The sequence below is a fragment of the Cuculus canorus genome, chromosome 1, assembly GCF_017976375.1.
Source record: "Cuculus canorus isolate bCucCan1 chromosome 1, bCucCan1.pri, whole genome shotgun sequence".
Taxonomy (NCBI): Eukaryota; Metazoa; Chordata; class Aves; order Cuculiformes; family Cuculidae; genus Cuculus; species Cuculus canorus.
Genome location: NC_071401.1, coordinates 129,788,963 through 129,812,061, shown reverse-complemented (window position 1 = coordinate 129,812,061; position 23,099 = coordinate 129,788,963). Strand labels below are relative to the sequence as shown.

The 23,099-nt window shown below is 40.0% G+C and overlaps 1 protein-coding gene across 1 annotated transcript; it reads right to left on the bottom strand.

The window, feature by feature from the left end:
• Window positions 1-584: 584 nt before the first annotated feature.
• KLHL42 (kelch like family member 42) lies at window positions 585-22,011 on the bottom strand. The gene is made up of 3 exons (XM_009569257.2): window positions 20,939-22,011; window positions 12,980-13,173; window positions 585-9,344 (listed from the first exon to the last, which is right to left on the bottom strand). Exons 1-3 carry the CDS (start codon window positions 21,805-21,807, stop codon window positions 8,893-8,895), a joined length of 1,515 nt encoding a protein of 504 aa, XP_009567552.2. The 5' UTR covers window positions 21,808-22,011; the 3' UTR covers window positions 585-8,892.
• Between the last annotated feature and the right edge of the window lie 1,088 nt (window positions 22,012-23,099).

The window sequence follows — 23,099 nt, the reverse complement described above, 5'->3', positions numbered from 1 at the left end:
GTGCCTCCAAAACCAAAAGTCTGTTTATCACTTTGTAATACAGACATAGATCGTTTATTTCCAGGTACTTCTGCTTCTACATATGTCTCTTCCTTTGAGTATGCACTCTCTCTCTGTCGCTTAGCTTAAAGCTTAACTAAATCAATGCTGAGTGGTTTTCCTGCGTCATGTTATTCTTGTTTACTGATCACTGTTTAATAGCACTTAAAATACAGTACAAATAGAATTTATTTTGTAATCTCTTATCTAGAATACATTGTACAAAAGCTGTGGAGATGTGAACTGGAAGAACTGCACTTCCACACAGGAAGTGAGGCAACTGCCTCACTATTTCTGTCCAGTTAACACAACTTGAGGGACACCTAAGCAATCAGAGCAAACAGTCCTTTCAAAGTTGCAAAGCATTAAGAGGAGGAAGAGACAGGAAGTGGATTAATGAAATTTACAGAAACATCTCAGAACGATTCACTATAATTTCTAGATGCCTATTTAGAAACATTTTCACAAGGTACTTAAGCACTGATCTTATAACACATTTGAGTTCATTCTAAAGCACCCAAAACTTAATGTCTCAGTGCTTAAGGCATTGTAGACCAAGCTGAAAAACTGTTTTGCCTTTTTTCTAAGTCTGTGCCTGTGTCTATTGAGTTGTAATTGCCCTACATACTTGAGAACACTGCAATTACCAGTGTACTCTGTACTCCAATTCACATTTTCTTGACCTTTGCTTTCACTTGCCTTTAAAGTGTAAGTGCACTTTAATGTCGATAAAAGGACCAATTTTAATACTACTTTTCATGGTCCATGCTTTCTACAGAGGGTGGAACTCAAATCCCAAACTTGCTGCCTCTGAAGAAAATTCTGAACTTCTGTTAAGACCTCCCACAGAAATCAGGAAAGAATTAACGGGCTGCTGAGTTCCTAATATGTCTCACCCTGCAGCACCTGAAGGAAATAGGTGTTAGACTGGCAGGGAAGAGCTTGACAGGGTGAGTATCCAGCTATTAATGTGACTGAGAGGCCTGAAGCCAAAGAAGACAGTTCCCAGTTAAAGCCTCCCTTCGGCAAAGACAGTTTGGCAGAAAATGGGTGATTTTTCTGGGTGCCAGTGACTTAAGGGTCCCTGATTGCAGGTGGGTTGGAAGTATTTGCTGCTTTTTTTTTTGACTTCTATTGACCATTGGAGGGGTGAGGAGTCCGCTGAGTGCTGGGGCCAGCAGGGGTGAAAGAGTTTATGTTCCTCTATGTTTATTCTTGACTTCAGGGGCCATATAGAGAGTGGAATTTTTTATGCAACGCAGCTGGCAGAAGAAAATTGCTCTGATTTGAAGGCATTGGTGGGCAGATGGATCAACCAAAAATCTAGAAGGAAACAATGTCAGTTACTACTGTGTTATGCTACTTAAGGAGGGGATCTTCTAGGGGCATCATGGCCACACCGGTCAACAACAGTCACTCTTCAAAATTTACACAGTCTTTACAACTAGTCTGGAACAGCAGGTTCAGGACACTGACCAACTGCCCTACTGAAACCAGAATGCCAGTAAAGCCCATGCCCAGTTCCCCATAGATAGGTACAATTATACCGCGTTGATAACAGAGAGACAGTCTTGTTTCATAAGCTGCTTTGCAAGCTCTCAGAGGACACAACATTAGGACACAAGAAGATTAATTTTAATACTCTAATAACTGAAACAGATTTATAAAAAAACAAAGGGAATTGATATATAGGAAATGCAATCTTGAGCATCCTATTTGGGGTGTTATATGTAGATAGCTTTGTGCAAATACGTTATTTTCTGGAAAAACACTGTTTGATTATCCGAAATAAAGCCTGCAAAAAAAACTTTGGCTTAAGCAAATAACAAAAAACAGTTGCACACACAAACTGAAGAGATAAGGGACTATGTTTACCTGCAAAATTGCCATGACATAAGTGATTAGTGTTCAAGTCCATCCTCCTCTTCAAGGATTTCAAATCACTACTTGGGACACACCCTTGTATTTCCTGTAAAGATGCAGTCCTGACGTGGTTCACTCTCAAACAGTTCCTGGAGCTGTTTCACCTTGCATGAAATACCAGCCAAAGTTTCAATCCCTGTGCAAATAAATCCTTTGTATTTGCATATATTGACAATATAAAACAGGAATGATGCCTGTCTGCTCCACATGACCATATTCTGTATTTTTGGGGGTATGGCATTATTAGAGCATGTGAGAGAAGGATCCAAATGCCTTTATACTTTTTTGTTCGTTTGTTTTGAGGGGACATTGCTAATAGCACCATAACCTAAAAAACCCATTTCAATCCATCACATTTCCTGGTAAAAGATAACATAGACCAGGACACATAACAGTCCTTTGCTGTTCAGTCACAAAGTATCAGCAATCTTTTCTCAGTGACTCGCCAACAACACAATTGCAGTGGTGTTCACCTTTCCCCAGACATTCTTAGGAAAACATCATTCCCCAACTACTTTAGAGCCAGTATATTTCAAAGACTTGTGTTAACAGAGATGGACAACTTCACATTGAAATGCAACACAAAAAACCCAGGTGGGGCGTATCAGAGATCACACTGACAAGATTCTCCAAGTCTTCAGTCTATGCCTTTTCTTTCAGCAGCCAGTTGAACAGTTAATATCTCTTCAGATTCCTTCAAAATTAACTAATTCACTGAAATATGTACATAATTCAAAGCTAGGTCTTTTTATTAACATCAAAAGGCTTTAGATCAGGCCCTATTAAAAAACAAGTCTCTCTACAAGTCTATTGTGCGTTTGTTATTAGAAACACAATAGGGCTTCTGTGATTCCTCTCCCTGCCTCACCTATCATTATATGTATGTTGGCATTAAAGAGTCATAAATGTCAGTCAGACCTTCACCCAGAAAAGCTGAAGAAAGGTTTCTTGGTCTGCCAAGTTGTAGTTCTGATAAGGGATCACCCGCCCAAGCAGTACATTCCTAACTCACTACTACCATTTTCTTCCAAATGCACAGATGCCTTCCCACAAATTATTGTGGTTGAAAGGCTTTGAGTTGCAGAGGGAGAGATGGGAAGAAGGAAAAAGGAATTTATATTTTAAAATCTTTTAAAAAAAAATTCTGCTTGCTTCTGCATTTGAAAATTGTTTATGCCTGGAGGCTGGAGAATGGCTGTTTCTAAGCATCTGTTTTCTGACTAAATCTCCACCTCTACCACCCAAAATAATGTTTTTATGGGCTTGAAAGCAGTTATCATCAATTGATTATTTACAACTCCATAACACACACTGTCAAATTACACAGCTCTAGTCTTCACAGTAAAGTGAGGCTGTACCTATAAAAGGGCAAGACTTCCCTTACAATCAACTAAAAAAGCAATACAATCTGATACCAGACATATATAGCATCCCTAGGAGGAAAAGAAAATTGTGGTAACAATATCCAAAGATTAAAACAGAGCCCTTCTAATATCACCTCCACAAACACCGTTCTGTTAAATTTTTTTCACCCTAGTGAACAGCAAATCTTGAAATTAGTCAACGGTCCAAAGCAGACTAAGCAATGCCATGTTTTACATTTCAAACCTTGCATAGCTGAAGTTGCATCCTTGAAGAGCTATAGATAAGATATTCCTGCCTTTGGATTACATAAATCGCTTATATTGTGAATATTCACTATTTACAAGTAAGTACTCAAAATTCTACAGAATAAGTTTTCAAACCATGACCAATGAAAGCAAACAAGGAAGTTTATAGGGTAAGTAATTTTGAAGATGCAAAAACTTAGAATCAGAAGACAACCGGAAAGAGGATTTTAGGTTTTCCTAATCATAGAAGGTGAATGGAGAAAAACCCCATATCTTTCCTTGGGAAACATTATATAAGGAAAAAACAGCACACAAAAGATATGGATGGACCTACGTGTCTTTGGCTAAGTCAATGGGGTATCCCAAAGTGGAGGAATGGGGAGATAAAAGCCTTCACAGCAGGTGATTTTATTTTGAAATGCAATATTGCCAGGAATTCCCTACAGTAGGGGTTTTCCATCACTTGATTTGCACTTGTTTAGAGGAATCTTGAACAGGAAGGGTTGGGTATAACTCCAAAAGAGGTAGGCAGCTTCCAACATAGAGTAGGTTAACAGTTGCATCAGAAATCTGATTTCTGCAGTGATTTGTGTGCTGACACATCTCGTAAGTTGAATTATGTATAGTAGAAGCAGTACATTAAAGATTTGTCCTGGGAAAAGAACTGGGTATTTGTAGTATAACATAGGCTATCATACCATCAGCTTAGCCTCATCTGAGAGTGCTACTAGTGCTCATAAAGGATAATATGGTGATCAGGGCAAACATGGGGCTGCATTAGAGCAGCACGCTACAAGAAAAGTGACAGATGTGTGGCTGGGTAAAATCTTCATAGGCAAAAGACAGGGTAAACTATTTTAATTTCTGAAAATTATTTATAAAGTGTCTTATCACAAGGCACACCCTTTAAACATCTGGAAAATATCAGGGAGTGGAAAATCAACAAACAATCATAAATTTCACCTGAAAAACTGAGTGCATGAGGGAGGATTCAGAGTGTTTGCATTCACTGCTGAATCTTAAATAATGGTATGAATACTAACAAACATCCTTTTCTCAGGTGCTGAACATCTTTTCTGCTGAAGCATATATGAGTTGAAGAGATGTAGCACATCGTACAACTGGATACTCTGAAACTGGACACTACCTAATCTGCCTTCCACTAGAAAAATAAGAGTAATTGCAGCAATAAGAGACAATTTGTATTTCACAAATGAAACATTTTTCATTCTTCTAATTACAATAAACTGAAACTTACTTTAGAAAATACTGATATAATAGTAACATATTATTTACTGGTAGTATCAATGCTTTTAGGAAAAAATCCACATACCAGATATAATCAAGGTAACAATTTTAAAGCAGCGAACGCATGATCCCTATCAGTTCACAAAATCCAGACTCCTCTCCCAAACAACACTCTCCTTTTTGGGAAAATAAGACAGATTACACTAAAACAGGCTCTGAGTTCATTAGACAGAAAACATACCCCAAGAATGGCAGTGCTAACATTGTAGAGAAAGACGGTTAAACTTTCCATATCTTACAGCATTTGTTACCGGTTCTAAGACTTACTGTGGGGATGGGGAGCCACCCTTTGGTCATGACTGTAAATGCAAAATCAGTATGACGTACTGTGGATGCTGATGGTTTCTACCCTCTGAGGAGGACTCTAACTAACTACTTACAAACTCAGTGGTAATACTGGCAGATACTGCATGGATCGTCTCTGCTTAAACACGATTTACAGCATGTATCTCACCTTACAGGGACAACAGGGATGACTAATTTCTGCTTCTGTAGGGCTTTGAGCATGTTATGTGCTAAATGTTGTCATTACACTCTGTATGTTCCTTTGCCTATCACAAAACTGACGCAGATCATTTTCCACAAGCTGAATGTCTGCTGTAGCACCATTTCTCACTGAAAGGAAGATTAAAAATAAACAAAACATTTGCAGCTTCATAGACCTCTCTTCCAAGGACGCAAAATTGAATAAATTATTTTACTTTTTCATTATGGGGACTGACAAACACACATCAGTGTGAAAAGCAGAGTAACAAGTAGAAAAGACCAACCAGACTGCAACCATATAATTTTAGCAAAACAGGATACTGATGTAGAAAGGCAAAATCCTCCAAGGATGGAAAACATAGATATTGAGCCCAAGAAAGGTCAGCTGACAGGGCAGAAAGGGAAACCCATGGAAACTAGCCAGGGAGATTAAATTTAAGCCCTACACAACTCTTATTTCACATTGAAAACGACAAATTATTCGCAGAAAGGAAAAAAACATTATGTTCTCTCTTAGCCTTGATGTGAGCAACCTTCTTACGTGCTTCTCTATTTTATCAGAAGACAGTAAAGTTCTCAGTTTTCCATTTACTCCTCCCTCAAGACTTTGGTGGCTGTTGTTTTGTCTGTTGTTCTTTCTTTCGACTTGGGATCATTCCTTACTATGGTCAGCTTTCACTGGTCATTATCAAGTGGAATCAGTCCATGAGACAGAAAAAATTAATAGTGGATATGTAAACACTGGATAACCCAGACATAGCATGAAAGCAGCAGTTTTGAACTTGGATACACACTTCAGAACATCAAAACTAAGAAACTTAGATGAATAACAGGTTATTAGGTACTAAAAGGAAAAAGAAAGAAAGAAACAGACTGGAAAAAGCCACAATTCAAAATAAAGGTGATTAGTAGAGACCAAAATGAGATTAATGGCTGCCTTCTGTCCTTCCACTTTAATAACCAAGTAAACAGTTACAACAATATAATATATGTACTTCTTCATGTGCTCAAGATGTCTTACAAACACTACATTACTACACCAGGCAAATGACTTTTCTACTCATGTGTTACATTTGTGGCTGAAAATGCAAGAAGCTAGAGCGATCCCTCCAAGCCCACATGGCAAGTTAGAAGCAATAGCAGGATATCACAGGAATTTCTAGTTGATCAGACTGCAAGAACCTTCGTCTATGACAGTATTGTTGCATCCAGAAGAAGCTTATTTGACTGTAAGTTAAGGACAAAGCTTTTCCTCCCACCACCAACAATAAGATAGCACCTTGAATTCCTGACGAACGTTCTATTGGCTAAAAAAGCAGTTTTTCAATTATTCTCTGTTAGTGACTCTCAACCAGCTTTCCTTGCCCCAAAGAGCACAGGCTGCCTATGTGAAAATATTAAAGTGACAGAAGCAAAATGAATAAAACATGGCACAATTATTACAGTGTTTGGGGTTTTTCCTGAGGTATGGGGACCACCCACATTGCATACTTTTCTGTAATAAATTTTGTCTAAGAAAATTATATTTATTTCAGCCTGCAGTAATACAGTAATTTAAAATTATTACAGTCTGATGCTCCCACTAAACTCAACAGCAGTTATGGCTTGTGATTGCAGTACTGTTAGATGTCAGTATGGGAGGAATTAGGACTATGGACTGGCATAAAAGTCTGGTTATTTACAGTCTCAGCTGCTTTTCTTTTCTACATATGAGCAGGTTCTTCAGATTTCCACCTGATCACTGGAGGCTGAAAACAACATGTAAATAAATCCAGTGTGGAAAGGCCTTGTGAAAAAGAGTGATCACACCTAAAAGATGATGTCATAGCTTTTGGAACGATGACTACATTAAGAAATGAATGGGTTTGAAAGGACTTGATTAGATACATCACACATGCAAATCTAAGTGATGGGTTTTCACAGCTGACTTGCTAAGCAAGAGAATGTTGCAACTCAGAAGTGACTCCCTCCACCAGTATCGATCTGAGTTGACTGTAGGGTACTAAATCTGAAAATGAAAAGAAAGGAAGGAAAGCAGGCAAAATAACGTGACTTTTCTTTCCTCAGTGCAGCAGAGCCATTGTTTGGTCTAATAATACTGTCAGAAGAGAAGAGCTGCTCAGTACATTGTGTTTTCAAAGAAATACTCACAGGCTTAACTCTTCAAATTCATGCATACAGCTGAATGGTAGATACTACTTTGGGCCTAAGTGTAACATACTCAGCCAGGCTACAGAAAACCCACCCAAAAGGTAAACCTGTCCAAAGTACCTGTATTCTAAAAGTGTCCAAACCTAAATATCCTCATTCTGAACTAGTTTCCTGGGACTTTCTGTTCAGGTTGCTATGCATGATCAGAGGCACAAAAATTACACACCTAAGCACTGAATGTATGAGAAATAATTGGCAAGGTGCTTCAAGTCTGATAGCTGTTTTAGTCATCACTGATTTCATGCAAATCCATGGAGAAACAGGGAGTCAAAAGAACTTTCAGGGAAACGTTGCTGCCTCCTCCTCCTCTATAAAAAACGTATGTATCTTCAAAAGAAGATTCAGATTCCTGAATTCCAAGGCAAAGAACACAACTCCACATACTAGGAATCTGCTCAGGTGAATTAAATCTCTGGTCTTCTCATGTGCAGAAACACTTGGTACAGAACCAGAATCCCTACAATGTGCTCAGCGCGTCTAACCTGATTATCTCTTCCCTAACAGGAGCTGCAGTGAAACCATCCCACGGTGACCAAGATCTTCTCCTTTCCCTCTCACCAGGAGACACATTCCACACCTGGGCATCTGTCTTCAGAAGATGCCTATGAACTTGTCAGGTACAAAAAGTAAACGGGCCAATCATGATTATAATTGTCTCAGGCAACAGGCAGGAACTGGGAGAAGGCAATTCCTCCCAGGCCCTGACAAAGCATTTCATTACAAATCATTCAGGGGAAGAGTTTATTTCTTGAGATGGTACCCCAATCGTTGGCACCTTGGGGAATCTCACTTTTTACCATAAAAGACATAACATTGTGATAATATAAACAATTTTAAACATTGTGCATTTAGCAGGACAAAGTTTGAGTAAAACCTGCATTTTAAAATATATTATTTTCTTTGCAATTTTCCTTAGCTTTACTGTTTACTTTATTGAATTATTTCCACTTCTATCATGTATATTCCTTGCTTATCTTCTACACTGTCTATTAAGATGAAGAATAAAACTAGACTGATCAGTTTTGCCTTTGGAATTCCTTTATCATTTACCAACACAATAATTTTATGCTTAAATTGCAAACAATACCTCGTGAAATTTCAATCCAAAGCAACACAATTTTTAAATTTAAATCCTAAAATTGCTTCTGGAAGCATTTCTCTTTACTATTGGATTTTGCAACTTTTTTAAGAAACAGAATCAGTATTTTATGCCTACACTATGCAATCATGTTACATTCTGAAACTGGAGTTATTTAGAGGGAGCAATATTTCTTCCAAGAATGATAAATGAGCTGCAAAGAAAAACCTGATGCTGTTACACTTCCCGCACATCAGGCAAATACATAGAACAGATCAGCATGTTTTGTCCAAAGGCTGGAAAGCGTCTTAGTGACTCCCAACTGTCCGTAAATATATTATACTTAAGAAAAACACGGTGCTCCAAGCTTGTAGATAAAGTAATATCTCTACTCAATATATAGACTCCATCATTGTGGAGAGTGCAAGTCAAGTTCAGACCCGATTTTGACGTATTCTCTTTGAGGTAGAGCCATTCTTTGGTAGCAATGTTGTAAGACTGTACAGTTAACACATCCTCATTTTGGCTGGATTTCTGGTTTGGTCCAAGTTCATGAATACAACCCCCTACCAGATATATAGTTTCTTCAACAGACAGCATCTGTTGTTTGCGAACATGGACATCACAGAGTTCAAAGTTCGTCCAGGAATCAGAAGTGGGACAGTACTGCAAAATGTTCATATTCCTATCTGAAAAAGAGAAAGAGATATTTACAAATAAATATATTAGAAAGTACTCATGAAGGATTCTTCCTACAAATTGTATCAGCCATGATTAAAGATTGCTAATGTATAACAGCGCAAAAGCACAGCAGACCAAGGCATAAATATTGACTACTGAGAACTGCAACTTTCTGGCCTTGACAATGAAGTTTGAATGTTCTGTTCCTTTGCAGAGGGAAAAAATTAAGCTGCTTCTGGCACACTACAAGACATAAATGGTCTGAGTATGCAGATTTTAGAGAATAATCCCTACCTTTTAAAACTTATGTTTTTAATTTTGTTTTCGATTGATATGTAAGAAATTTTTATCTAAAGGGAAATGGAGCAATATTCTGCTCTCCAACAGTGATCACAGATGATTCAGATTATCAGGAACACAGTATGCTTCATTAATAGCTGCCAAGTGATGACTGACCATCCAAGCTTAAGTTTAATACTTCACACTTCATTCCATAAATCAGTTTTATGGAATAAAACTCATAAAGCTAGTTATATTTCATCAAGTGGCATGGATGACCAAAGGGCACATGTTCAGAACCTTATAAAGAGAGAAAAACACATTGCCAAAATCATTTAAGCACCAGGGACACCATGCTTCAGCATCAGACAGAGGCATAGAGAAAAGCTGAAGCCATATCTATACTTCAGTTACAACTCAGTAGATGCATGTGTTTGCAATACTATTATTCTATGGAATTGTTACAATACTACCCTGATTTATGGTGGAGTGGAGACCTTGGTTGTGTCCAAGACTTCACTAAATTAACACAGAATGCACAGGACTCGTTAGCTAGTAAATTCAGTTTCAACCTCTGGAGACCAGAACTTAAATCCAAACTCAAGTGACAAGCGGCAACAGGTTTGCAGACTTCAGCCTGTTCTTTTAATAAAACCTGCTCCATATTACAAGTCTATCCTGCATGACGATCTCCAGATGAACTCTCAAGTGGAACAGCAGATGGTGACATACTGACAAGTTATGTAAGGGCACAGACATAAACAGCCATAAATATAAATGGATTGTCATGAATGAAGTACATTAGCAACACGATTAGGGAGGTGCTGCTATAACTTTGCCTGCACTGTGATGACTTCCAGTCATTGCTTATTACTTTACATTGCTCTTTTGGACATCTAATCTATACTAAATAAAGGAAAAAAAGAGGTAAATTATGGTGGCAATACTCTATGAAATTGCTGGTCAAAGTTCTCTATATTAATTTTCCCACCAAAAGGGTGCTATGGTTTGAGAAGTGGCGTATGAAATAGAAGTCTACTGTGACACGGCCCTCCTTTGCTCAGTCCAGAGCAGGGGTCTTTTACATCCACAGAAACAAAACAAAAGAACAATACAAAACATGAACATTAGAGTTTTTAACATGGAGTTTCTATTCAGATCAAGGCTCCCAAGTGAGAGCTGAAAACTGGAAGGAGACTCTTTAATTCAAAAAGTGTCATTATAACTTATGGTGGGAAATACCAGATCCTACTGTCTTTTGGAACGTGTAGTCTCAGAAGGCTCTACACACTTCAAAAAAAAAAAAAAATCCACAAAACCTACCAAAGCTACAGTCTTACTAAGGTATATGCAGAAATACTGAAAAAAAAACCCTAAATCAAGCAAAAAGTTACATATTAATTGCTGCATGTGTTTTATTTAGTGAATGTAGTGAAACAGTAAATGAACCTCACCACCTTTGTTATTTATGCCTTAGCAACCTCCAACATTTGCCTAACTTGGAAGGTAAAACTCGGAAATCGTGAGTGTAATTGCAGCAGTTCTGGTTTCTAAGTCTGGTAGCTGTCCTAAGCCAAGGTGTTACAGAAAAACCGATCCTAGACCCTCATTGAGGAAAGGATTTTTATTTACAAGTACAGGCATTCGTTGCCCTGAATGGTCTTGGATTTAAACACAAGTCTAACTGCTTACTTTATAATGTTTTACTATCCTGTTGCCACCAAAAGTAGCCTTTAGGAAAAGTCCTAGGAAAAGACAGAGCCCTGAAGGCCAGTCGCAATCCTTTGAAGCAAGAGGTATCTTACTGACTATTCTTCTTCCATTGAAACCATAGGTAATAAGTAGCAAATAAGGAGCTCGACAAAGGGCAGCAATCCTGAATACGTGCATTTTATTAACGAATTTCAAGGGAATAGGATCTGCATCAGCAACTTGCTGATCTTTCTATTCAGAAGGCAGCCTAAAGAAAGAGCAGCACAAGCACCAGAAAAGGAACTTGCAAAGTGCAGGGGATGCAGGAGTTAAGCTGTCAGTCCTGTAATCTACTAGCACTATTAATCAAATCAGAGCTTTTTCTTCTTACCTATCCTTTCTCCATCTCTAGATAAACATGACAAAAAGCCTAACTCCTGTCTCTGGAGACAAGTCTGCCCATTACTTTCTGTTCTTCTCCTTGTTCTCTACGTTCTTGTTTCAAAGGATATTTCCCTTTGGGTCTGACTTACAGGTCCTTTAATAATGACCAAAGGACTAGGACTACAGAGCACACCATAGTGTGGCCCTCCATATGGACACAGGCATTCCAATACCTTTTGTTACTCTCAGCCACCAGGTTCTGGGTCAGAATAGACCAGACAAAATGCTTTTGAAGGTCATCACTGCAACAATGATCATGAGGGGTAGAAGTATGTAATTTCTAAACCTTATAATGGTACAGTGCAAAAATCTGCTCAGACACTAGAAGGGACAGCTTGCTCTAATGTCAGTTTAGCTTTGATTGAGGTATTCTGTAAAAGCTAATCTCCCTTCTTATTTTACTCTCCATTTGGAAAAAAATTTAAAACTACCTTTTTTTAAAAACTTCCTTTTTTTTAGGAAAACCTGAACATTTCAGATAAAAAAGGAAAAAGACTTCTAAAATGCTGAGAGAATGTTATTCCTCACAAGGAATGGCACTATGTGCTTAAGGAATGACCAGATAGGAACTCTTCCTTTTCCACTGGATAAAGAAACTGTCAGGAGAGAATGCAACTTCACATCCTTCCCTCTGTACAGTATACCCAGACAACAGGGTATAGAAAGGAAGTAAGTAAAAAATGTTGGTTCTTGCTTAAGCTTTTGATTAACTATTCAATTAAGTTATTTCAGCAATGAAAATATTTTTTGACTAATCTGCAAGTCAAACACTGAAATGCTATAGCGAAAGGATCATGACATCTATTAATACGTGAGAAATACTAATGCAGGTAGATGTTTTCTTCATGTTTTTCCTTCTGACAGTCTAAAACACATATTTAAAAATAAACAAAGTGTATCTGTTGAGATCTCGCTTTCTACGGTGTGATCAGAATCTGAAGGAGGGCTGATCTAGGTGGTGAAAAACCCATCAGTCTGTTCCTTCAAAATAACAGAGTTCCAGGTCCATGTAAGCCCCCCCCCAAAAAAAATCTGCTTCCTATATGACAGAGCTATTTTTTGTCTCCTTTGTCAATTTTTTTCTACCAGTGATTTACCTCTGAATGTTTTGATAAGTATGATGCAGCTTTCTACATCAGTTCAAAAGACTCCCTAAAAAAGAGAAGAAAATTATCTGGCCTTTAGAACAAATCAGGTTAAAAAAAAAAAAGTAAAACAAGCTTTCTACCTCGTGTAGTGTATCCTCCGATAACGTAGATCTTGCCCTTGCACTCACAAGCTGAGAATTCTGCAAGAGGGTTTGGCATGGACGCTACAAAATTCCACCAGTCATTTTCTGGGTTATAGCACTCCACATTGGAAAGTGATTGACCACCAATGGCATACAGCTTTCCGTTTACAGCTAAAAGCTTAAAATTGGACCTGAAAGAAAAGATTGCAGCAATGAAATCAGTTAAATAGATATAAAGAAATATACAAGAGAGAATGTTCTTTTTATCCAGGCTCCAACATATTCACCAGCACTTACAACTTGTACCATCACTTCATGTATTACAGCATCTCAACTCCTTTGTGCAAGTCCAAAATCCTGTAATTACACTGTAATTACTTAGAACAGCAACCAGTGACATTCTGGATGTTAATGATGTTGACGCCAAGACTGATGAATACTTTATTTTGGATTTCAATCTGTCAGAGCTTGAGCTGTAAATGTTTAGTTAAATTGTGTGTTCAGTAATGTCTCTTTTTCACTAGGCTTTTAGTAAAGTATCTTTAGTAGAAAAAAACGTATTTTGTATACACACAGCCAAGGATATTATTTTAGTTAAAATTGCAAAAATTTCAAACAAGATTTGATGAATGCCTAAGAATATGTACTCATCTTAATCTGTAATACAAAGTCTCTTTAATAATCCTAATAAGCAGAAATTCAAAGCGGTACATATTGAGTCATGTTCTGCAAAAGAGGGAAGAGAGAACCTCCTGTATCTTATTCAGCATTAATTTAAACTACTAAATACACCCTCTGTCCCACTAAAGCAAGATATATCTGTAAATTCATGTTCCACCCATACTTAAACAAAATACATTGCACTTCCTGTTCTCTTATTTCTTATTCTATTATGCACGGCCAAGGGCAACTTTCTAACTACTGAAGTGCAAGCAGGCTTATATCTTACGTTTTAAAGATAATACAGGCAAAACCAAATGGTCTGTGGATATTAAAGGTGCAAGTCTGCAGGAAAAAAACAGAGGGCTTGAAGTTGGAGGTCTTGCTCGCTCAGCTATTCCTCCCAGCTGTGGAAGCTGGTCTAATAAAAGATGAGCTCTTCTCTTCAGAAAGAGTTTGACTTACAGGTAAGTCTATCTCACTGCCTAGGAACATTGTTTCTTCTCTACTGCTGAGTAAAATTGAGATTTTACCACGGAGTGTCCCAAATAAGTAGATATGCAAAAGTCATTGGAGTGCACCAACTCAGCATAAAGCCGAATGGGGAACTGCTTTATGTCTGTAAAACTGAAGTGATGCTTTAGACTTGCATTGGCCTGCTGAGCAGCAAAGTGAGTTTCACTCTGCATGAATCCAATATTCAAAACTTACTGCTAAGTAGTTTTGCAGGATTTTGTCTGGACAAAATGAACCCTGCCTAACAGCAGACTGCCCTGCAATTTTTTTTATTAAACATATTTGGAAAAACAATTTGTTTCCAGATGGAATCATTTTGTTCTTGTCATCCTAATATAGCTCTGGAAACTGAAATGCTCCTTTGAAAGAATTAATTGCTTTTTATTCTTTTTTTTTTTTTTTCTGACATTTAAGATTAGGTCACTCCCTTCATCTCCTCTTTACAGCAATTATGTTTTCCATCTTAGAGCATCTAAAATAACATTGTAATCAATAACAGGTATGAAAGGAGAATAATTACAAAACACTATGATTTTAAAGCAATGTACCTGTTCTGGAAATAATGGTAGGAAAAAAAAAATCCTCAAAGTAACAGATAGACAAACCCACTAAATGTAAATGCACTTTCTAAGCAATCCTTTAAAATCTAAAATATATAGAAAGTCTGTAACTGTGCCTATGATGGAGATGGTGCAGGATTTTTGGCTTATAAAATGCACACAGACAGTATTTCCCTGTTCTTCTAGCCACTTTATAAACACAATACAAATTCTGCCACAGAGGACATGAATGTAATGTCAGAACATTTAAAAAAAAACGGTTTCCTGATTGACACATACTTCTCTAGTTACCCTGTAATTGTAGCTCCTTAATATTTTGTGTGAATTGAGGTAATTTATCCAATTTTTGCGTGATGGTCTTTGTATCACTGAATTGTTTTTTGCAGCATAGGGAAGCCTATCCAGTGAAAGATATATGGCACAACTTTCAACTTCAATTATTCTAGGAGGCCATGTATATTTGTGTCAGTCATTTAACCACGTCCAACACCTGTTAAAATCTCAGATTTATGGAACACATTAGCTATAAGGTTCATTTTACTCAAAAGTGGCAGTAAGTATCCATCAGCACACTTTATATGGAAGCTTGGACAATCGCTCAGTATGTTATGAAAAACTTCTGCCATTCACCTTTCCATGCCAATAACAGCAGGTGTTTTTATGGAAAGTGAACCTTAGGAAATATTTAGTGTATTTTTACACTCTTTGAATGTGTTGGAGCAGCTGGAAACAAGGAAAGCTAACACTGAGCAACCTGCCAGCTCTCCACAACTAACAACTGTTCCATGGACTGCAACTTGGAAACAATGGAGCTGAACAGTCCATCAGATTCAACAGCCATGTAACTCCACTCACAATTGGTGCGTTATCTAAACTTGGGGGATCAAAAGTACTTTCTGAATGCCAAGCTGAGTGACTACTCTCCTTTCTGGGACAAGACAGGTATGAGCTATTTTTCTCACATTCACCATTTCCTCTGAAAGACTGAGCTCTAGGGATTTATGATAGTTTAGGTTTTAAAATACAACATTTTTCATTCCACAAGGACAAATGCAAAGTACTACATGTACAAAGAAAAAAGCCTAACACACAAATGCAAAGGATCTGGGGATCAGCGTGCATAGCTTTCTGATTATCAGCCAAAATGCAACAACTTGTACATCGTTCTGGAGTGTGTTAACAGCCATAGAAGTATCTGTAGAAGATCACTATGAAAGTGGCTATTAAGAGGTCAGCAAGCTTTCTTCATGTTCACTGAAAGTTATGTTTAATTTAGTATACAACAAGAAAAAGTTAGCAGAGACCAAATTAGAGAGGACTCCCAGATCAGAGGGGTAAACACAGGAACGAATTACCTGGGAGGAAGAAGGTTGGAATCTACATTGTTAGAGGATTGTAAGAACAAGTTAGACATGTATTTGCAAGGTAATCTTGGTCCTGCTGTAGAACAGGAGGCTTGGACTAACTAACCTGTGGTTCTTTCCTGCCCAATGATCAAATTTAACCTTAAAATCTCTCAAAAATCAGTTGACTTCCTTATTGTAGAGTTAAAGCATCTACAACACAGACAAAGAATCATGAAAGCACAGTTACAAAGGCACACAACATTTTACACTTTCTTGTAGGAACCACTTTTTTTACTTTCCTTATACGAGTCTACAGAGCACACTGCATCCAACCTTTAGCTCTGGAATTGTGTGACACATTTGTGATAAATGTGACATGAATATTCCTAACTCAAAAATTTTTTAAAAGTCTATTTTCCCCCAAAAAAGAGGAATTTTGAGTGAAAAACAATATTCATAACGAGGAAAGAGAAGGTCTCATAAATCACTACCAATCCCCAGGAGCATCTTCTCCTACATTCCTGTAAGAGTCCTCAGAGTGGCAGCAGTTCAGGCACAGATTGCTCACAAAAACCATGTTCCACATGCATGTGTATAATTCCAGCCAGGGGCTTACAAGGGTCTTCCAATCCTGGAAGAGTTACCTGCCATGAACAGGAAGGTTTCGAAGGAAAATTAAAATGGAATATAAAGCGGTAACTGGCACATGCAGTAGAAATCCTAAGAGTACATTATTTTTAAACAGCAAATTTCAACTGACGGCATCAATTTAAAGAAAACTATGGAAAGGTATTGAAGGGCATTACTTGAATAGTCCGTAAAATGCCTTGTTACCCTCCCACACCCAAAGAACATAAGTGGTCTTGGGCAACATTTACATGAAGTTTCTACCATGAAAGAGCCCACTGAAGACACTATTCCAAGTATAGCAATATCTCTAGAATTAAAAGGTCTAGAAACCGGTATCTGTTTTGAACTATTTGTGGCTGGCACCAGATTTAGCCCACAGATGATCAGGTATTCCATGCTCAGTCACAGACTTCCAATACGAGCCTGAGCAAATTATTTTATTTCCTTTGTGTATGCATAAATAGGCAATAAAACTTTCTCAAGCTTATATGAGCATCACAGTAATAATGTGCAGGAGTTACTTATTGTGAAATACGGTTAAAAACTGGCTGGATGGCCGGGCCCGAACAGTGGTGGTAAATGGAGTTCAATCCAGCTGAAGGCCAGTCACAAGTGATGTCCCCAGGGCTCAGTGCTGGCTCCAGTCCTGTTGAGTATCTTTATCAACAACTTGGATGAGGGGATCAAGTGCACCCTTAGCAAGTTTGTGGATGACACTAACTGGAAGGAAGTATCGATCTGCTGGAGGGTAGGGAGGCTCTACGGAGGAATCTGAATAGGCTGGGTCAATCGGCTGAGGCCAATGGGATGAAGTTCAACAAGGCCAAGTGCAGAATCCTGCACTTGGGACACAACAACCTTGTGCAGTGCTATAGGCTTGGGGAAGAGTGGCTGGAAAGCTGCCTGGCAGACAAATCATGTTGGGGACATGATTTAGTAGTGGACAAGTACGGTTGGAGTTGATGATCTCACAGGTCTTTTCCAACCTTATGATTCTATGTGAATAAATTTGAAACTAGAGCAATAAGACCTTTACATCTAGAAAGAAAGCTAACAGCTACCACCTAAACCAGGACAACTGCTAAATATTCAGTTTGTATCTCATACCTTTTGGCTTCTACTTAGAAGTAAGTTGGGACTATTTTACCTATGAACATGTAGAAAATCTCAACATCCTATATTATAGTAATTGAAATAATTACAGATAAAAATATTACAAAAATTACAAGCTTGTTGAGGGCAGAGAACTTCTTACATTAACAGAAAATCAGCGTAATTATTTGCATAATTCCTCAGCCTTCTCTTGGGGCCAATATATGCAGCCACTGATACAGGCGAGATCCAGACACACTTAAAATGTTGCCTTAAATCAAACCAACTTCCGTGGGAACTAGAACCCTCCCCCAAGGTATATAAAAATTCATCTATGTGGTGTAATTCTATCAGATGAAATAAATTAATTTGGCAGACAGTCACATGACTGCAATTCCTTAGCAGCACGCTGGGCAATTGCCCTGCTTATTTTACTACAGCATAACAAACTAAAAATGTAATGCTAAGCAAAGTGCAGATCTAATTGTAGCACATCTCTCTGCCAGACAGGCATCAGTGCTGTTCCACTTCAGTGCAAACTTCCCAATTCTAAAAATTTCCCTGCTCTTGGCTCTTATGGCCTTCTTGTGTTGTGGCCACTAAATGTCAAGCTGGTCATCAAAGAGCTGGAACACTATGTCAGACAGAAAAAATAATAAATACCAACTTCAGAGTCGAGATGCCATGAATATATTGAAGTCAAAAACATGTTTCATGAAGTTTCCATGAAAAGCAGATTTTCCATGAAAAAAATCCCCTGCTTATCACTCAGGGAGCAACACGCTCGCTTGTTACTACCTTGCAGTATAGAGACAGATATGATTCTGGGTTCTTTTTGACCTGCAGTAACTACCATGAAAAGTGAGAATAAAAACTATTCCGAAAATTCCATTCACATGGTACTTTTCTGCAATAAATTGCCAACATGAAATTCTATGCTGAGGAATACCTTGCTGTGACCTGTGATGGGTCTAAAGATTAAGTTGGTATGGCAGTGCACTTAAGAATAGTAATATAATGAGGAAACATCCATGTGTTTATTTCCAATATAATGATTAAATATCCTAGAACAAGAGTCAATTGATGAGGCAGAAAAGGCTTATCTATCATCTATGTGATCTATCACATGAGGTGACAGAAAGGCCTTGAAAAAACATTTTTTAAAAAGTCTTCATTCACTATGCTTCAGAATCATCAGACGTAATAACATCTGTTTTGCTATACACATCGCATAAACCAATGCCAAAACCACCAAACTTGATTGATGTGGGACATCTATGTTTAAGTTAATTTCCATAGGAGACGCTGTGTGGGCTGACCCCATCATCCTTCCCTACAGAGGACAACGTGCTATCAATTGTGCTCATGTAGGCCAGATTGCCAAAGTGAGGCCATCTAAAACATCTCAGTTCCCACAGGCATCTCGGTGAAGGCTGCTTACAGGCTCAGTCTCTAAGAAACATGTCTGCAAGAAAAGGCGTTTGCAGTATTTAAAAGCTAAACCCTCATTTTACTCATGCTGTTTCTCACTACACCCTTCCAAGAAGACAGAAATATCCTGGGTTTCTGATCAATTTTGATGACTGATTATTGAGGCACTCATTTCAGTGAAATTCTCACAACATCACAAGAACTGGAAAAAAAAGGGTGAAATGGGCAAGAACTAATTTTACGTCAAAACCCTTGTTTTGAAGGCTTTTAGATGGCAAGATCACTGGAACAGAAGAAAGTTTTACTACCCAGATACAAAGTATTTATGCCAATGGTTGGGGGCAATGGTCTGGATGATCCTTGATCATTACTGGATGAAGAAGAGAATTTCCACTCTGCAGTGCATTTTGTCCTTCTTGTTGTAGGAGAGACAGATAGCAATTTAAGCACTTTATCTAAAGTGGAAACAACGAGGAAGTTCACATTGAATAAACAGAACCCTCTTGTTTCAATCAGGTAAAAGGCTTTGTTTCGATAACTCTGCAGAATGATTAAAGTAGAGCAGCCACAACCTTGGCCAAGGACGATGGCTTCTCTTCTTGGGTCTCCCTCAAGGCCAGCTCTCTACTATTCTTTCAAACATAAATTATACAAGTGTTTCAGAAGACAAATTTCAAACAAACAGTTCTAAAAGATACAAGGAAAAGCAAAATGGTCAAAATAATGAAAGTTGCCCAGATCAAAATATTCTCATAAAGTGTGAAATTTCTCACAATCTTCCCGCCATTTTTTCTAGGGAATAGTTCATTGAAGTGCTGGCCTACTAAACATTCAGATTTTTATGGAAGTACTAATCCATGAAAAATTGCTTCAACTGAAAATTTTCTGTCACCTCTAGTTCTAATAGACTCTACGTTCCCACTAAGAGCAGTCCAGAGAAGTGGTGGAAGCCCTATCCCTGCAGGTGTTCAATACCAGGTTAGACGAGGCCATGAGCAACCTGAACCAGTGCGACGTGTCCCCACCCATGGCAGGGGAGCTCAGACCTGGATGATCTTTAAGGTCCCTTCCAACTCAAACCATTTTATGATTCTAAGAGAAGGAAAACTTGTCACTTACAGTTTCAGAGTTAAAATATACCACAAAGAAAGCAAAGAAGAATTTTATCTGTTTTTCACATTTGTCATGTTAGGGACAATTTCTACTACCAGCAAGACAACTGTGTGGAGAGATTGCCTCTTCGTATACTGCAATTTAAATGAAAAGTGGGAGCCTACCACCATTTCACACCAAGGTGAATGAACCGACATGATGGAAAGCTGTAGCAGAGTTCTCCTTTGACGCCTAGCTTGTATTCTCCCTCAGCTGAGGCCTTAACCACCAGCATTTATCCAACAAAGTCCCACATTCTCTTCACCCTTCCCTTGCCATAGCAGTTCCCTGCACCATGCAGAGGGAGGCCTTGAGCAGGAGAGAGGCCGCAGTGGCATGCCAGTAAAGACAAGGTTTGCCACACCTATTGGACAGCACGCCGCCAAGCTATTGACAAGCGCTGCGGTCCTTCCCACCACCACATGATGCAAGAGACATGGGTGATTCATGGCTCAGAGAGGTCTGAATCACTTCTGCCAATGCTCAGTCCAGTCAACACCATGTGACTCAACAGGGTCTATTTTGACAATCTACATGCTCGCACGTGTACTGCTGGGAGCAGTAGTTACCTCTTCTGGTTCATGGAAGCCAGTTGACTCCATTCGTTTAGGCAAGGGTTGTAACAGTGAGCAGCTGAAATCTCCTGGCTGGTGATCCTGTAGCCCCCGACGATGAACAGGTAGTTGTCCAACATCGCAGACCCGTAGCCTCGGACATTCACCAGATCGGGGGGCAGGTTGTTGGCCAAGGGGAGCCACCTCTGCGCTTCCTCATCGTACCTCACCATAGACCAAGGGGCTTCCACCTGAGGGTGACAGCCTGGAGGCAAGCCCAAGCAGGAGGCGCCCATGAAGTCTCCGATGGCCACCAGGGTGGCGGTGCCCCTCATCCGCCTCTCCTTCAAGTGCTGCTGGAGAGCGTGGGGCAGGAGGAGATGTGGCCGGGCATCAGGCCTCCGAAGCACTTGATGGTAATGGGTGGCCATGAAGTCTAGACAGGCGTCGTGCAAGTCCTGGAGACCGTAGACCTGTGCCAGGCGGTGCAGCTCGAAGCAGTTGCCCACCCTCACCTGGGAGAGGAGCAGGCGGAGCAAGGGGGTGACCTGCAGGTAGGAAGCCGCCTCCACCAGCTCCTCCAGCAAAGGTGGGTCCTCCTCGCCCCCCTCCTCCTGCTCCAGCCTGGCCAGGCACGAGGTGTTGATGAAGTCCAGCACCAGCTCCAGCCCCAGGGCGCTCAGCCCCCCGCGCAGCAGCTGCTCCTGCTGCCCCTGCCCTGCCTCCCGCATGCCCGAGCGGTACAGGGCTCGGAAATAGTCACTCTGCTCGATTAGCTTCCTCTTGCACACCGGGTAGCACTTGTCCCCCAGCCGGATCTGCACCACCTCCTCCCCGGCTCCATCCCCCTCCTCCTCCTCCTCCTGCCGCCCCGGCAGGGACATGGCTCACCCCCTGCCCTGGCCGCGGTTCAGCCCCGGCTCCTCCTCCGCCGGGGGAAGGCAGAGGGAGGGATGGGGGTGGTGCTGCCGCCGGCCCTGCCCTGCAAGGAGCGAAGAAGGGGAAAAAAAAGCACCGACGCAAGGAAAGGAAAGTAAAAAAAAAGCCCTAAAAAGGAAACGTCGAGCGCTCTGCGAGCAGCGCCCGCGCGGCGCTGAGCTGGGCATGGAGCGGGGCACCGACACTGTGCGAGGCAAGGACACGGCCCCCCAGGGCATAAAGCTCCGCTCCCGGGGGCGGAAACAGAGGGAAAAGTGCGGCAACAGGGAAAATGAGCAGCGATTCCCCTGCCCCCCCCCCCCCCCCCCGTTCCCCCCCGGGCGCTGCCCGGATCGGGCTGTGGTGGCGGCTCCAGCCTGCAGCGCTAACCTCTTGCCATAAATGTCCCTCTGCATCCCCGGAGGAATATTCTCGAACCACACACGCAAGGAAAAAAATGTGATATGTGTACGTGGATTCGCCAGTAGGGAGGGAGGAGGAGGGAGCGCTACAGCCAGCGTGATGCCGCGGCATCCTGACACTGTGGCATTCAAGAAAAAAAACCCACAAAACAACTTAAAAAAGGATCGTCTGGCACATCCAGTACAGCGGTAGATTTAGGAACGATACATAACTCAACTATGATCTTCCTCTCTCCTCCTGCATAAGTCCCGCAGTGTCTCAGCTCCCGGTCTGGCCGATAAAGATACCACATAGCCTGTTCTGATACTCGTTATCTTTCATGTTTAAAATAAGTTCCTGGAATAGGACATCTGTGTTATTCGTGAGAGTGAATGAATTCATGAGAAGCCCCGTGTTTGTTTCTTATGAGCAAGGAAAGAGCAAATGAACAACCGAGCACCTTGGGCGTGGATAAAGTGACTGTTTTGCTGCCTGCCCTGTTACATTCTTGAAATGTGATCACAGTCCTTCTTTTATCAAAAAGACCCCACTGCAAAAAGATGAGGAGATCTGCCATCTTCTGTATTTTTATATGAGGCTTAATGCATAAGATTTTTAAAACGTATTTTATATTTTTATCTTTATAAAGAGATTTCTTTCAACCCAAGTATCGCTGATTGTGGAAAATCTTTCACTTCGGCAGTTATGTGACTCATCCCCAATTATTACAAATTCCTTAGTTTTCAGATAACTCCCTATTTCCACTAATCAGAAGGGGTCATTTCCCCAACTATTAAAACTCCTAAGAGTGGTATTAGGGTGTTCCTTTTCGTTCTTTTTTTTTATTTTGCTTTTT

Bases quoted from the DNA above. Each gene is read 5' to 3' on its own strand.
- KLHL42 (XM_009569257.2), bottom strand. From the start codon at position 21,807: ATGTCCCTGCCGGGGCGGCAGGAGGAGGAGGAGGAGGGGGATGGAGCC. The intron at 13,174-20,938 runs GTAACTACTGCT...CTTTTCTTTCAG, and splicing joins GCTTCCATGAACCAGAAGAG to GTCCAATTTTAAGCTTTTAG. The intron at 9,345-12,979 runs GTAGAAAGCTTG...TCTCTTTTTCAG, and splicing joins CGGAGGATACACTACACGAG to ATAGGAATATGAACATTTTG.